This window comes from Anabrus simplex, chromosome 5 (assembly GCF_040414725.1).
Source record: "Anabrus simplex isolate iqAnaSimp1 chromosome 5, ASM4041472v1, whole genome shotgun sequence".
NCBI lineage: Eukaryota > Metazoa > Arthropoda > Insecta > Orthoptera > Tettigoniidae > Anabrus > Anabrus simplex.
The window spans coordinates 434,081,537-434,099,812 of NC_090269.1; the positions used below are offsets into that span (position 1 = coordinate 434,081,537).

The 18,276-nt window shown below is 40.5% G+C and overlaps 1 protein-coding gene across 2 annotated transcripts in view; it reads right to left on the reverse strand.

The window, feature by feature from the left end:
• Positions 1-552: 552 nt before the first annotated feature.
• The window catches only part of LOC136874611 (zinc finger protein OZF-like), an 86,006-nt gene continuing 68,282 nt past the window's right edge, over positions 553-18,276 (reverse strand). For both annotated transcript variants that reach the window (XM_067148244.2, XM_068227694.1), the window contains exon 5: positions 553-1,479. In XM_067148244.2, coding sequence (XP_067004345.2) covers positions 678-1,479 — 802 coding nt within the window. In that variant the 3' untranslated portion in view covers positions 553-677. The remainder of the gene's footprint in view (positions 1,480-18,276) is intronic.

Here is an 18,276-nt window from a genome sequence, read left to right on the forward strand (position 1 = left end):
GTACTTCATATATGTTATTGCTACTGGGTCAAACGGAGTGGAATGCAACATATATTCACCTAAAACAACTTAAAATGGCAAATACACACATATTTTAAAATGCAATATATTTGTTCGGTCCAGTTTTGATACAAGCCACTTAGAGCACATAAAAGGCGTCAGCTTCAGCTCGTATACATGGAACATTCTAAAAGTCAAATATGATGACTAAATTTATTTATCTTATTTTCTAAATTACTGTGTATGTGTGTATAGTAATCATCATGAAGGTAGGTTTGGTATTTACAATTAATATTATTATTATAATTATTATTATCATTTGCGAATTTTTCAAATGTTTGAATCCTAGAAACTTCTACAGTTGTTAATTTCATCCATTTCGCTGCCAGACGTTTGGTTACATTATTATTATTATTATAGACAGCATGGTGCTGCGTTCGAACGATTTGCCACAAAACATACAGCAGTGATGCCTCTCACCAGTTTCAATCCACATGGGTACATGCAAGTACCAGGACTGGATATCATATAGCTTTTCTCAGCATCGTCCGATTGTTATTCCGCACGTGTCCGAATGTGGACATGCTCCACAGTATGGATTCTACTCTCTATGCAAGCGCAGGTGTTCGGTTATAAGCTTTCCGGGTAAAGGCCTTGCCACAGATATCGCAATAGACTTACTTCTCGCCGTTATGCGTCTGCGAGTGATAGTTTAAATGATCTTTACGCCTAAAGGCCTTGCCACAAATATTGCATCCGTACGGCTTCTCGTTTGTATGTGTCCGCAAATGTACGATTAGATTGCATCTAATGCTAAAAGCCTTGCCACATATATTGCAGAAGTATGGCTTGTCCCCTGTATGCAACCGTAAGTGCTGGGTAAGGTACAATTTCCGGCTGAAGGCCTTGCAACAGAAATTACAACGAAACGATTTCTCGCCCGTATGACTCAGCATGTGAATCTTTACATAGACTTTAACACCAAAGGCGACGCCGCAAATACTGCAGAGGTACGGCTTCTCTCTTGTATGTGTGCGCGAATGATTCCTTAACTGAACCTTACTACTAAACGACTTGTTACAGATACTGCATGAGTACGGCTTCTCACCTGTATGAGTCCGAAAATGTCTAATTAGATTGCCTTTAAGGCTAAAGGCCTTGTCACAGATATTGCAACAGTAAGGCTTGACACCTGTATGAAACCGCATGTGAATGGCCAATTGTGAAGATCTTCGGAAAATTTTCTGGCATACAGAGCACTTGACTTCCGTGTGCATTCGCATGTGTTCTCTCACGGTGCTTCTCTTTGTAAAGCATTTGTGGCAAATTGCGCACTCGTGGAGCGCCTGGGCAGTGTGGATCTTGACGTGCTCAGACAGGCTACTTCCGCTAATAAACGGCTTGCTGCAGTGATCGCACCTGAGATGTCGTCCGCCATCCGGAGGTGGATGATCTGCGTCGCTCACCTCTGGGCTCGATCTACGTTGACAAATTGAAACCATGTGACCAACAGTTCTACAACTGACTCCCCTAGAAGTCTCACACAGAGGAACTAATACTGAACGTCAAAGAATCTCCTTGGAAAAATTAAAGTTTAGTAAAACAGGTTTTGCCAAACGTATGTCTACAACTACTTTAACCTCAGAAGGATCCTCAAACTCGTCAGAAATAGACGCAGCAAAGGCACTGCTCGCAAAAGGCTTTCCGAATGATGTCTCGGATTTTGATAATGATGAACAAGAGAACATCAGATTGATAAACTCGAACTTTAGGGATACTAACACACAAACGGAATTGGAATTTGCAGGCGAAGAAGTAGAGGATATTGTAACCAAAATTAACGATAAAATGTGCGTAGGACCTGAGGCAATTGTTGGAACAATAGTTGCAAGTATGCGTAATACCCTGCCAAATTTTTTGAAAACTACTTTCAAAAATTGCTTGCTTTTGGGATGCATCCCTAAAAAGTGGAAAAACGCCAACGTAATAGCAATTCCTAAAACATACAGAAGAAAACTGCAGTCAGTAGCAGGATGCCGAGGGATCAGCTTACTTTGAATTCCTGGTAAATAACTGGAAAAACTTTCTATGGATAGGTTAAACTAATTTCTTCAAGCCAACAGGCAGGTACCATCACAACAGTACGGATTCACAGCAGGAAGGTCCACCTCAGATGCGATAAAAGCAGTGTCAGATTTTGCTCACCAGTATAAAAGACTTGGAGTGAAAAGCAGTCTTCTTCCTCCAGATTTTGTAGGTCCTTTCGATAATGCATGACACCCTAGTATTCTGGCTCGCTTATGGGAAAAACTTCCCTTCAATTTTTTAACATCAGTAAGGACTTCGTAGAAGATCGTACAGCCCACATCACCCTAGGAAAGACTTCAACCTCAAAAGCTAACAGCAAAGGGTGTCTCCAAAGTTCGGACGCTGGTCCCACTCTATGGAACGTCATCACTAGCGGCTTAATTGTACAGCTATCAAATAAGCCCGATCTGGATATAGTTGTCTATGCTGATGATGTTATGCTCATGTTCAGAGATCCTTCTCATTCTCCTATCCTATCCACGCTTCAGACAGCGCTCGAAATTATGCGGCATTGGTGCGAAGACACAAACTTGAAATATCTAAAGACAAGTCAGCACTAATGCCAATGCGTTTCAGGAAGAAGGAAGATTATACCAGTCATCCTTCAGTAACAGCTTGGGATCTCAATGTTGTGTCATAAATGAAGTATTTGGTAGTAATGCTGGACAACAAAATGGACTGGAACCCGCACATGCAATACCTGGACATTAAAATAATGCAAATCCCGAACAACTTAGTCAGAAGTTCCAAAGAGACGTGCGACATGTCTTATCACCATTTGGTAATGATATATAATCATGCTATTCATTTTGCTATTTGTTTTACGTCGCACCGACACAGATAGGTCTTATACCGACGATGGGACAGGGAAGGCCTAGGAATGGGAAAGAAGCAGCCATGGCCTTCATTAGGTACAGCCCCAGCATTTGCCTGGTATGAAAATGGGAATGCAACGGAAAACCACCTTCAGAGCTGCTGACAGTGGGGTTCGAACCCACTCTATCCCTGATGCGAGCTCACAGCTGCGCGCTACTAACCGCACAGCCAACTCGCCCAGTCATGCTATTCTACCCGTCATATTGTATGCCGCAGAAGTATGGAGCACCTCCATATTAAAAAGAGCCAAATTGAAATTGCAACAAATACAAAGATATTTTCTGATATAAGCAACAAAGGCATACAGAACAGTCTCCAACAATGCTTTGCAAGCTATAGCCTACACCATACCCATAGATGCAGCCATTCTTTTACATAACGACATCAAATCCATCTCAAGATATCATCCCACAAACGCAGTAGTTCCTTCATTGAAAGAAACTGAAATCCAAGCATGATCAAGAAGAAACCATCCTGGAGAGAATCATATAAACATAAATACTTAAGAAGCTGGAGATAAAGCAGACGTTCTTATCTTTAGAGACGGACCAAAAACGCAAAACCATGTCGGAGCAGGAATGGTAGACGAGAAAAACTCGAAGGAAACCTTCATTGAAATGAAAAGGTTAGATATTAGTTTCTCGGTATTCCAAGTCGAACTATTGGGCATCATCATGGCTGTGAAATGGATAGAACTACTTAGAAACTACACTTCAACTTATTCCATTCATGTTGACTCGTAAGCTACAATTTTTGCCGTTGCTAATAAGAAAAATACCCATCATCTCGCCACTCAAATCAGAGACAAACTTATTACCCTCAACAAAACGAGCAAGCTTACTCTTTACTGGATTAAGGGCACACAGGACTTCAGGGGAACGAGAGAGCTGACTATCTTGCCAGGATTGCTAACAGCTAAAAATCGTCAATAGACCACAAATCACCACCTCTAAATTATGCCAAACAAGTATTAACTGAATATTATACAACAATTTGGAACTCCAGATATACCAGCTCCGAAGATTCCTTCCATACAAAATTATTCATGCCTAATATACCACACAGACTGTCCTCATCTATCTGGCCCAACTTCATAACCACTCAGTTTATTACAAATCATGGTCGCTTTAAATCCTATCTCCATAAAATGAACATAATTGATTCACCACTCTGCAGCTGCCCGGAAAAGTCTCCACAGACTGCTCGACACTTGTTGACTGAATGCACCACGTGAAATAACACTGGAACACTGTCGAAGTAACAGAATTCCTCAAGAAAATCTTATATTAACTTCAATGATTTATCCGTATGTTGTTATCATAACTGTAAATATCCCGTGATATACCTGTAGGTGAAACACGGGATGTAAATATATTACCAAAATATAAAACTAATACTGAACAGTTCGAGCACTGATATTCCATGCAGAAAACTCGTTAGTAATGACCGCCACATTCCTTCAGGGTGAACATCATCTCAACTCTAATTCAGAATGTATTCGTGTATATCAAAAGCTCTTACTTGTTACGAGGAAGTGTTGTGTCTTTTCCCTTGAATGTATAACGTAACAAAATAACGCTCAATAATCTTCAAACAATTTAGTAACGTACGAGCTCATGGAGTACTCTTTAAAGAATGAACGAGAAGTGGTCGAGCCGAAAGTGGAAGTACAAGATCGTATAGCCGGCAAATATTTATCTACTGAAATCCGCAACAGACTACTCTCCTTCATAAGGGACGGTGTATGTTTTAGGGTTTTGATCTTGTTCAACCACACTGTAGTTTATGGCAGGTTCGTAATTAACCTCTGTAAAAGCCCTTGTCGTCGTTTGAGAGAATCCCAGGGTTGTAGGTACTAATAAAGTTGAGAAAATCGTTCGCAATAAGTCAGCCATTGCAAATAATTTATAAATATTATTTAGTGTGACAAATATACTAGAGTGTCTCAGCTGGACCGGGAGACAAATGACGATGACTACGCAAAAAAGTACGAAGAGTCAGATTGTGCGGCGGAAGTGAGAAAAATCATTTTTCTGTTGTTTTGTATCTAATGCTATATGACAGGGCAAGGAAATTTATCTACTTGTGAGTGAACGAAGATTTGGGAACTATTGTACTTTATTTGGATTAAAATTACTAGTAGTATCATGAATGTGTGTATATAATTTTTCTTTATATCGCCCCAACACATACAGATCTTACAGCGAAAATGCAATAGGAAAGGCCTAGGAGTGGGAAGAAATCAGCCGTGACCTTAAATAATGTACAGCCCAAGCATTAGCTCGGTGTGAAAATGGGAAACCAAGTAAAACCATTTTCAAGGCTGCCGACAATGGGGTTCGAACCCACTACTTCACGAATGCAAGCTCAGAGATGCACGCCCCTAAACGCACGGCGAACTCGCTCGGTGTAGAGGTTTATTGCTAAGTTGTAATGCGATTTACTGTAAAGATATTCCTATGGAAAGGAAATTGACGTACGTTACCGGTACCCACGTATGTAACAACTGGCGTCAAAAGTGGGATAGTCTTTGGACAATTCGTGACCGTTAAAGGAGAGTTAGATATAAGGAAGACAATACTTTGATGAAAGTGAGTTTGAGCGATTGAAATGTTACCGCTCTGAAGTGCGAGCTGGAAGAACGTGATGAGGATATTTCCGGAACCGAGGTCGTGTTACGGTTAGATGCAGAAAGTAAAGATATAGATAGAGACATTTTTGAAATAGCAGGTGTTGTTAACATATTGGCACAAATATTGGAAGTTCGTAGAAAGTTCTAAGAGGACAAGCCGAAAACTTTAGTTTATTGGAAAAAAGCTAGGGAAATATTCTCAGAAACAGTTCAAAATTGAGATTGGTAGAATATAAGATAATTGGAATTGATCAAGGGCTAGAACAAATACAAACTGACGTATACCGTTAAACAGCTGCTATAGAGGACGGATTAGCATTACTGAAAAAGAAGTCCTTTGGAATAAACAGGTCTATCGCTGAATGCAGAACAAAATCCGAGAATGTAGCAGGGACGGTGCGTTTGAAACCAGTACCTTAGGTTTGCAATACTCCGTGGTCTATGTACGAGTGCAATTTGAGACAGCAGCTGCCGCCAATCGGTGGAATAGAGAAGACAAATGCACTGCCTAGGTTGTTGCGCAGCGAAGTGATGCGTTAGATATACTCCACGGGATTGCAGACAGTGAGCAATATAATTTCAATTCTCTGGTGGCCCGATTAGAGATGAGGTACGACGATAAAGACCTTAAAAAGTGTACCATAGTAAACTCCGTAGCAGGCACCAAAACGTGGCGAGACACTACAAGAATTTGAGGAGACATCGCGCGTTTTGTTTGTATGACTTATCCTTCAGCTACAAACGATTACGCAGAACAGCTATATGTAGTCTCGTATATCCGACCCAGAATTCCAACGAGCCCTATGTCTGGCGCACCCAAATAGGTTAGATGATGCGCTGGCTCATGTATTTTCATTCGAAGCTGCTACATAGACCTCGAATCTACAGGCGCAGCTTCGACGGCTGGATGAAGAGAAGCCTCAAGACGGAAATGTAAAGAGATTTGTTTTGATAACCCAGTCTAATGAGGGTGGACAACCTTGAAGTCGGGAGATTCGCTGTTGGAGTTATGATGAGCCTGGACAGGTTAGTAGCTGCTACAATAAAGACTCAAAGTTTCAGCAAAACTGAAATGGGCCGGTGCTAAGGGGCGAGCACGGCCTGTCGGCACTGCTGCCCCGAGAATGGTGGTACATGTCATTTCACCGGTTCGAATGGACAACAAAGACCAACAAGAGACGGGAATTTTCGAGTCTGTTGCGAGGAGGAAGTCTGCCCAGGAATATTACAGGGAAGAGGATTTTAAATGCTAAGGGGCCTACTTCAACAAATGTTGAACCTAAATGATTTTCTAGTATCACTGTAATCCATTGTTCGTGTGGACAGCACGAAGGATGCACAGGACGTCCATCACCTTTCAAAATTAATCGAGACCTCGGACATACTGCGCTGACGCAGGCAGACACAGATAGGTATTACGGCGACGATGGGACAGGAAAGGCCTAGTAATGGGAAGGAAGCGGCCGTGGCCTTAATAAACGTACAGGGCCAGCATTTGCCTGGTGTGAAAATGGGACAACACAGAAAACCATCTTTAGGGCTGCCACAGTGGGGTCCGAACCCAGTAATTCCAGGATGCTAACACACAGCTGCGCGCTCCTAACTGCACGGCCAACTCGCCCGGTAACGCAGGTTCAAAAGGCCAAAGTTGAAGAAAAGTTCTTCAAATATCAAGATGTCTTCGCAATCGAGAACTGTCCGTACGGAAATATTCAACCGAATAGACAGAGCCCACGACGTTCGCCACTATCAAGAAGAGAGGAGGCTGAGAGAATTGTTTGTGACATGTATAAGCCAAATGCCCAATGATGGTGCTAAAATTTATTACGGTTAACGAGGAGCATAACTACTTAGTTAATATTAATAACAGTCACAGTGCATTTAAGGAAGCCGATACTTAAGGTTTACAAACTTTCATCATCATCACAGCTATAAATTTTGGAAGTGATACTGTTGAATTACATCCAGGTTTTATGCTTTAGCATGTTGAATAAATTATTACATGGATGCAAAACAATTTTTGGATATTTATCCGTACTACTATACTATAACGTCAGAATTTACTTTTATTTAATACTTTGTGATAAATGCCACAGTCATCAAATGTAAATAAGGTAACTGTTTCAAAGTTGTAAGCTTCATTTTATTAAAACTTAATAGCGTTTGTATGTGAGAACGCAGTAGTGAATTCTTTCCATAGTGGTGTGTGGTATCTTGGCTGAAATGAATAGCCAGTGTACTCGTTTCTGTATTTGCTGTTGTTGTGATGGAAGGTCATGTGACGATGGATCTGCTGAAGCAGTTGGAAGATATGAAAGTTCAGAGGATAGAGAGTGTGAGGGAGGACATAAACATTCAGATGGAGGACATGAAATTTCACAGTGATGATTCAAAGAGTACGATCAATGATACACAAACTATTTGTAAAGAGTCCAGGGATGATTTAAAGACTAGAATTCAAGATAATAGTGATGATTCAAAGACTAGAATTCAAGATAATAGTGATGATTTAAAGTCTAGGATTCAGGACACTAGTGATGATTTAAAGGTTGGATTAAAGGACACCGTAGATCAACTAATGAAGTTTGAGAATATTCTTCAAGAAACACAGGCTAGTTGCCTAGAACTCAGAGGAAGATAAAGGTGAGATAGAAAAACTAAATCAGCGTTTCGATGATAGCCAGGTTGAAATTAAGAAATAAATATACAAACAATTTGCGGAAGATCAGGTCAAACTCAAAGATGATTTTGTTAAACAGTTTGCTAAAATTCATGATAGTTTAAATACAGACATTGATAAAGTTTTGATGAAAGCTACGACATGATAGCCAGGAGGAGATAAAGAAGCAAATTGACAAACACTTAGTTGATAGCACATAAACAGCCGACCAATACGCACGTGGATCTTAAAGCCAACATTATTCAACAGATTATAGAGATGTGGAAGTCTATAGATCATGAGAATGAGAAAACATTAACGATCGTGGAGGAGCAGCGTAAAATTTTATCAGCTGATATTAAGTTATTAGATTGTAAGATAGAGCGAATTAGTGGAGAATTAGACAGTGCGTTAAAGCTGGAAACCGAAACAGAGGAGAAAAGAGTAATGTAACTTCATGAGCAAGCAACTGGTAAACTCCAAGTGTCTAGTGAGAATTCCGAAACCACGATTAAAGACATTTAAGAGGAATTAGTGGAAATGAGAAATGTTTTGCGTGACACTAGGCAGAACATGACCCAGCACACTGAGGGTCCGATGATAGGAACAGTAGTATTGAGCACGATTTGAGAGAAATGGATTAGAAGGTCGGATGCATTAAGAATGAAGTCAATATTTGCATCAGTAGTGTGGTTGAGACGCAATCCAATGTGGATAAAGTTTTAAATCAACCCACGACAGTTCCTAATACAGATTTTGGTTCTCAATTGCCAAATGGTAGTCATATCAAAGTTAGTGGTCAGTCAGAATGTTGAGACCTGTCGATCTCAAGGCTCAGGGGTTGCGAATGTCACAAACATGATTCGGCTACATGAGGACCAGCCTCAGTTATTTGATGGTGGCCTACTTCTAACTTCGAAAGGATTCCGTAAGGATCGTAGGGTATATATTCGTGATGCTAAGATTCCTGACGAGTGGTGGCCGAAAGATAGCTTGAAGGAGCGCCGTTATTATGGTTCAAAGGCATATATTAATTTTTCGACACATTTGACGAGTTCCAACGGGCATTTCTAAGCAAATTTTGATGCACAGGGGCCCAGCAGAGCCTGAGACTTGAACTGTACTCACGTAGGTACGAAGCTATGGGCCCTACCAAGTACTCAGAATATTTTACAGTTCAGCTCGTTAAATATCACGAACTTGAAGCAACACAGTCGGAGGAAGAATTAGTTCAAGCTATCCTCCGGAGGTTCAAATGATGAACTTTGCATTAAACGTAGAGTCGTCTGTACAAGCGGAGATGATCCTCCGACAGCTAGACCTCACGCATAACCAAAAACCACCAAGAGGAGAACGATCCCACGAACGATACGTGAATACTATCAGTAAGGTTCCCGAAGGAGGTCAGGAAATATCAGACCAGGGAAATAACCACAATCGACCAAAGATGAGAGTTTGGAAACAACTGGGAACACCCACATCCTAGAAATGGGGACTGGAATAGGCGCAGAGGAAACCGGAATTATCACCGGAAGAGGAACCGTAACTGAAGACGGTATTGTTGAAACGGAGGTAACCGCAGGCATTTTAGGAATGATTAAAATAACCGAAGGGACTAGGGAAATAACAGATCCCAGAATTCTCAACATAACGAAGTTGAGAGGTATCGAGAGCGGGTTCGATATACTGATGGGTTGAGAAGAGCTCAAGAGAAAGAAACGTGGAAGGATGGCATTCAACACCAGGAAGTAAGCACAGATTGTTTTGGGGCTGAAGGGTTAGAGTACCGGGGAGCAAATCACCAGGATCAGCGCGATTCCAACTTAAGTCCTTTTGCACCGTGTTTCGAACGTGATTCACAACCGTCGCCTGATAGGAAAAACTTCAAAATCCCAATAGATGAAATTTCAATGTCGTCAACCCCAGTTTTTAAATGCGAAGTGTCAAATGACTGGGTGGTTGCACAAATGAGCTCTTGGATCATTACGTCCGTAGACCTAGTTGAAGACTACTTGAAACAGGAAATTACCAAAGTAAAGTACCCCCAATCAATGTCCGCATATGTAACTTTCAGGTCAAATCTTTGGTGGATACTGGTGCCAGTATCAGAATCATCTCCCAAGCTCTTATTTGACAATTCGAAACATCAAAATAAGTTGCCAAAAATTCCAGTGTCGCATGAAAATATACGACGGGTCATACCTGACAAAATTGCTGTTTGTAAGGTACAAACGTTTTTAGATCTCCAGACTATAAATTCCACGTTCGCTCATCCATTCGTGATCATGTCCAAGATGCACCACAGTGTGATTTTAGGAGCCCATTTCATTCGAGAAACTAATGCTGTGATTGACTTCAGTACAAATCATATTAAATTCAGGAAAGACAATAGATATGAATTTGTTCAATTAAATGAGGAATCGGTAGAAGACAGAATATATGAATATAGCGAAGAGGATGTCCAAGGTTCAAATGCTCTAAATTCAGTAGAGGCAAATTCTGGTGAAAGTGAGGTTATAGAGGATGAAAGAATTCATCGTGAGGAGCTACATGACGTTTTGGAAGTTGATGTTTACACCGATTACGAAACCGTGATAGGATTGAGGGTACCTGAATTTCCGCGAACCGTGGAGGAAAACGAGCAACTGAGAAAACTTTTGACGGAGTATATATCAGTGTTCGCTAACAGAGCAGGTCTGCTTCGGCTGTTAGGGATTTGACGCCTTTCAAGAGGAAACCGTATCCTATTCCAGATAAATACCATACCCAAGCTGCCAAAATTATAAAGGAAATGGAGGAAAATGGGTTCATTTCAAGCAACCCACACCATATTTAAATCCTGATGGATCACTACGAGAGTGTCTGGACGCTCGTGCCCTCAATGAACAGTTGATCCCCGAGCACGATCAAGCTCCGCCCATTAAAGATGTTATTAGACGTTTTAGAGAAAAATCACGTTTCATCAGCGTAGAACATACATCCTCATACCACCACATCGGACTGGACCATAAATCAAAACAGTTTACTGGCTTCATTCTTGATGAGAAAACGTATGTTTTCAAACATCTGCCCTTCGGACTTAAAACGAAGGTGCAGCTCTCATCGCGCCCTAGATCGATGTCTCACTGAAGAAATTATGGCTGTGAAAAAGCGTTATATGGACGATGTTTCCTTAGCTTCAGGAAGTTTCTATGAGAAAGTTCAAGATTTAAAGAAACCACTGGAAAATATAAGGGCATGAGGCTTCAGTAAATTTAAAGAAATCCAATTTTTTCAGAGGGAAGTTTTGTTTATTGGTCATGTTATTGATGGAGAGGGGTTCGCCCGAATCTGGTTAAAGTCCGAAGCCACTCAAAAAATTTAAATGTCAGGTGATTCCTCGGAATGTGCCAATCTTTCGCGGATCACTGCTGAAATTATACGGAAGTGGTGGCACCACTTCAGAGCTTGCTTCTTAAAACAATAAATGTAGGTGTAGTCCAGAATATGAAGAAGTATTCAGGAAGACCAAAGAGCTACTGCTAAACAGAGTCAAGATACGTTATCCCGATTTTGAGAAATCCTTCATTTTACAAACGGATGCGTCCACCGTGGGAACCGGGGCTTTTTCATATCAGGAAAGTTCAGACCAGCCCACCGATAGGAATTATTTGTCCTTCTATAGTCGGAAACTAAGACCGCATAAGATCAGGTACAGCCTGACGGAACTGGAAATGTTGGCTATTGTTCAGGCATTGCAGCACGGGAAAAATATTGTTTATGCATTTGATATAATTATTAAGACACAACCATAAGGCACTTACTTTTATAATGAAGACGACTGTTGTGAGTAAAAGAGTGGCCAGGTGGGCTCTGTTTATCCAACAATTTTACTATGAGATTGAGCATTGTTCAGGGAAGTCAAATGTCATGGCGGACTTATTAAGCAGAAACCCTAATGAGGAAGAGAATATGGTAAACCATCCACATACAGTCCAGGAAGACCGAGATTTTCTGGTAGAGCTGGGACAACTAGGGGACCTACAATCGAGACACACTTTTTGCAAGAAAATGACTCGTACTTTCAGTGGAGACTTCCAGCTAAGTATCCACGATACTCTGCCATCCGAAAGATCGCTGATAACTACTTGTTTGTGGATAATACACTCGTGAAATTTGTAGATAGTGATCATGTAAAATCCCAGATTTTGATATCAACGCAGCTACGAAAGGTATTAATTTGGCACGTGCACATAATTATTTATCATAGAGGGATCGATAAGGTTGTTTCAACCAATCGAGAGACCTTTACATGGGTGATTTTGCTGGAGAATGCAAGGGAAATCATCATTCCATGTGACACACGCCAGCGGGTTAAGGCAAAGCCTTACTTAATTCGACAGGCATCTATCCGTATCTTGCCTTCACAACCAAACGAGCTATACGCTATGGACATTTATGGGCCCCTCGTGAGAGGAAGCGTGGCAGCAAGTTTGTCTTAGTAACCATTGACGTCTTCTCCAAACTTACGACACTGTTTCCTATGCAGAAAGCGAACTCCAAACTTGTTTTGAGATGTATTTCCCGTAACATTATTCCAGATATGGGCGAGCCGAAATTTCGTCTTACAGATTATGGCTCCCAGTTTATTTCTGCGCAGTTTGAGACGGTCATTTAGAACTTGGAAATTTATCATATTCTCAGTAGTGTTAGACACCCTGCGGGAAATCCTAGCGAGAGGGTAATGCACGTAATTGCAAAATTCTTCAGGATTTAGTACGACCAAGAACACCTTAAGTGGGTTGAGGTGTTACCTCTGATAGTCAATTGTGCCAATAACACCCTTCACGAATCTATATGGAGAATACCATCCGTTGTTCCTGAAACATGCTAATGTAGCATGGTTTCTTAGATGATGTTACCGATGTCTCAAAGAATATGTATCTGACTGTTCCGTGTATCTATGTATTTCCACTTTCTGTCGACAGAGGGCACCCTCTGTCGCGAGCATGAAGGATTATTTCTCGGCGAGACCTTTTAATATCTTCTCCTAGAAGTGAATATTTTTTCTGATTAATCTGACTAATTAAGACATGCAGCCCTCACACACAGGAGCAGCGTTTTTAAGCATCAAATGGATGTTTTATAGGTTTAAAAACAATGCTAAACTACTGCATCATTTGCGTGCTTCGATGATTGTTATACTACTGCATCATTTGCGTGCTTCGATGATTGTTATAGTACTACATCATTTGCGTGCTTCGATGATTGATATTGCCGGTAATGTAACATTTTGAATTTGTATCATTTGTGTATGATCATTCTTTCTTTTCTTTTTCTTACGGCCGACCGAGACCCATCTTTGTACTCGGGGCGAGTATGGCATGTGTGTGAGTTGTAGGAGTGATCGTAGTGCGTCATAATCTGGGTTTCTGTTTATTTTAATGAGCTTCTCGTTGTAACATTTTGCCATCTTTTGGTGGTATGGTCGGTGTGTCGGCCGGAAAATCTGTTCTGGCCGTACGCAGCATAAGGGGTGGTGATTCTACGCGTGACCGTGGGGTCACAAACGTCCTGCTGTCGTTTGACCTGGGAAGCTATATATCTACTATTGACGTGAGACCTTATCGCTGAAATGTTGTATTGCACTCTACGAGATGCCCTTATTTATTTATTTATTCGGACCGAGCTGCAGAGATTATTTGCCTTAGAGGGCAAATGATTATATGGTTGAATGAATGAGTAGATGAATGGGCTGAGTGTTAAGATGTCGTATCGGTCTCTTAAAATCATATTTGTTTGTTCTTTATCGCCTCTCATTTTCTTTTGGGAGCGAATTCTTTGTTTCCTTATTGTACGTCGTGGTCTTTTTCGACCTGGACGCCGCCATGATGATTTGTTTATTTCATGGCCGCGCGCCATGTTACTCTTGTTGATATGTTTAACATTCATTGCTCCGTAGAGCATTCCCTTTGCCCTTCGAGCTAATTTCCTTGGTCACGGCGTTTCTCTGATTTGAACACATTTTTGCTTTATCTGCTCCTTGGTGTGTGGGAATTGAAATGTGTGGGAGGTATTGTTAAAAAAGGAGTTAGCAAATGATAAGGGACTCCCACGCTTGTGATTTAATATTTTATCCTCGGTGAAGGAATGACTGAATAAAATTCGAGCAAAGAATATTCACTTCGCAGATTTGAGTAGTGAAGTCACTGATTGTATTAGTGCCTACATCTCAAGAATAACTATCCCAGGCACATGTATGCAATGATGAGGTCACGATTGACATTCGGACTAACGCCGAGTATATATGTATTATCCTGTTATAATCACTGATTTAAATTGATCCTTTGATTGACGTTACATTTCAATAATCCCTTATTTATCTTTTCTCGGATTTTTATTCCTAGTAGTGTTTGTTACTAACTTGTGTTGCTTGAGGTGAATAACTTTTCTAGTTCAGGGTAATGTCTTTCGCCCTTCCTGACCGGGGTCCACGCCTAGTTTTCTCTTTCGATCCTCGTATTTAACTATGTGCGTACGTTAGTTAGAAGGTAGGTGTGGCTCATTCCTTTTAAACAATACCCGGTGAGACCCTGGCATGGTGTGGTTCAGTGTACCAGTGATCCTTGACAATCACATGAATTATGTACACAAAATACGGCTGACACCTACATCGGCACGCAGATCGCCGGTTGCGCAGTGTGAAAAACCGAAGATTCCATCGTCCATTAGATGAAAATGAATTTGTGCTCGAAAGAAGACCCGTGATGTATAAAGCAAGGGAAAATATCTATGGAAAATTTGCACGCTTATACGTTGGATCATTTAAAATTGTTGAGAGTTTCAGGAACAACAATAAAATTTATTGCACGGCAGCAGGGAGGCTATATTTAATGCAGCGAACCTGAAGGTATGCCATACCCAAGAAGAAAGAATTCCAAAACCCAATGACTTCACCATAGCAGCAGCGGAGATGACCCCCGGAGAAGAAGAGGTCCTACGGCTCATTAATATTGCTACTTTAACAGGTAAAATACCCGGCCGAAGGGCCACTCCATGGAACTATAAATATCAACAAAAGTTCGGAGAAAAACCAGTAATGTCCAGAGTGCAGGCATTAAATAGGAGATTTTGTCGATGACACACGCCACGAAATTTTGTTGGTGGAAGAGGAAAACCGGAAGATGCTCGAGAGGACTGAAATCCTACGTCGGGAACAAGATTTGCAAGAGAATGCGCTGTAGAATTATTGTTAATTTTGATGTCAAAATTCTTCCACACATTCCGATTTTGAGAAATATTTATGTTTCCACTTTATACGTAAATATTCCGTCGTTGTAGGTGGATTATGAGCACACAATTCTACCTTGCTGAAATTTCAACTCAACATAAAGTGCATCCATATTTTTATTGCAAACTCATCTCGCGTTCTGTGGCGTGACAACCCACAGCGGGATGCGGCCCACCAAACATCGAACGAGGTCGGAACATTTCGGAAGACCTTGGGTAATTAATAATGAAATTCAGGATAATAACCCTCATTGTGAGAGATTTCAGCACTGTCATTAAAAAGAAATAAGTAATTAAGAAATTTGGTAAATATCTGATGAAGCTACGGTCCACAGTATGCAACTGTACTTAATTAGGATTGGAGAGAATTTAGCATGCTTACTGGCAGATTAATGTACACATGTCAAGGACATGCAGTCAAAATGCGCGGGAATCTCCGTGCACGAAATTAATTAATTACGCCCGTTAAAGAACCAGAGCAAATTAGCAAGAACACCATCATGACTGGAAAAATGGATGGAATGTCTGGTGTGAGTATCGAAGAAATCTGTTCAGTGGTCATCAAATGGAATGATTGCACAACAGTAGATAACGCCAAGCAGAGCGTCGCTTCTACATGTATAAATACTCCCTCCTCAACCAAGAGCGTCAGTCATCATTCAGTTGCCCGAGAGTGTGAATCCGCGTCAAGCGACATTTGGAAGAAGGCTTAAGGTGGGCGAAATAGACTTGCAGAATCCTTAGAGCCAGTTGGCTTGAGGGAGGAATATATTACCAAGTGGTAAATGGTGAACGGAGATAAATTACATATTGATAACATTGTATCCACGATATCCATCCCGGACGGGGAAGAAAATCATAAGCTAAATAATTGTAGGATTCCTGAACTTTTCATATGGAGACAGCAGATAGATAGCTCTTGTGAATTTCTGCGAACGATGTTATTTTTGGTAATCGGTAAGGGAGGACTGTAGTCTGGCGGAGATAAGCTTGCGTCCCACGGTCAGTCGCACCTGTGAATATCTGGATAAGAATTAGTTGGGAGGTTTACGCAAATTCTATTAGTTGAGTTCTCGACACGAAACGGGGCGGTTTAACTGTTGTACAAGTGTACATAATACAGTTTATCGTCAATTGTTAGATATAAAAAATATAATGTGCGTTGCTTCAAGTCAAGTCCAGAATCTGTATTTATAAGGTAGTGTTTAAGCGAAGAATTTGTCCTGAAATTATGAGAGGGTTAGTCCGAGGTGGCTGGCATAAAATGAAGCCGAGATAACGCCATGCCAACGAGGAAATTATAGGTCTGTCTAATTTACATATCATGTTTTGTAGTTAGAAATATGAATGCTTGTTCCTTTAAATACTTAATTCATGAATCATAACATCGCGTTGCATATGTGGCGTGTAAAAATTTAAGTGTTGCGACGTCGATGATATGTCTTGTCGTTATACTTGTGTGGAGGCGAATGTTAACGAGAGAGACAGTGAAGGTAAATACTGCAAATGAAAATTAATGAAATGATCAGGCCGGAAAATTTTACAATTATGATAACCACAAAATAACAGTTATGAGTGTGATAAACTCAAATATCAAAATATCCAATAATAATAATAATAATAATAATAATAATAATAATAATAATAATAATAATGTTCACGCCAGGAAAAAAATGAGATGAAAAAGTATGTGTTCAGCAGAAACGTCAAGCGACATTTTCAGTTTATACCGAAATCCAGTGAAGATAATCATAAGTCGGCATTTTCGGAATCTTAAATTTGGTGACACCGAGTATTTGCGATACAGAAAATCACGGTATGCTCTTTTGCTCGCGAGGTCAGGAAAAAATTCGAGAAGTAACTTGTGAGATCATTATAAAGTTGTTTGATCATGGAGTCGCTAGTATTTAAAAAAGTTGGAAGCAAGAAGGAACTGGATTGTAATGGAAATGAAATATTATGAGAGTAGTTAGGACGATGTTAAGGAAAGAGTAAGCCTGTATTTTATGAGTGAGGTAGAATAAGCAGGATGCCGAGGATAAGAGGCAGTGTATTTCGACGGAGAGGAGGTTTTGTGGCATGTTGTATAGGTTGAGATGTAATTTTTCTGGGAAAGGCTGTATAAGAGGAACGATTTCCTGGAGCAATCCAGAACGACTGATGAATATAAAGGTTGTGAAATTCAAGTGAGCGCGTTGTAACGCTTATTATAAGTAGAAATTCATGTTCTCCTATGATTACTATTTTTGTAAGACCGTAAGTAACGATAATTAAGTAGAAGTGACGGTTCTATTTTATATCAACGAAGTGCATTTTGTGACAGCTGACCTCACATACAAAATACACTCTGACACACGGTTACGATAATACTTGAGTATTGTAAATAGAATTCTATTCTGTATCTTTACGAGACGAAAATATCGGTCACTGGAAACATTGCGGGTGTGAAAAATAAATTTTATTAGAATGATAGCTCAGCTTGCGTATATCGATTGGAAGTTACTTCACTGGGCAGTTCACCGTGATACCAGTTTGGAGTGTTGACACTGCAAGTCAGTTGGAGCTTCACACTCGAGTTATGCCGTGAATATCTTGATGGTAGTGATTACTGTTTTCAGTGATATTATGTAATATCAAACGAGAGTCGAGTTTATTTTTATTTTGTGAACATCACTGCATGTGTTGAGACTGTGTTGATTAAACTATTTGGACATGTTGTTTAACTTCGATTTCGCGTTTTAATATAGGAAAT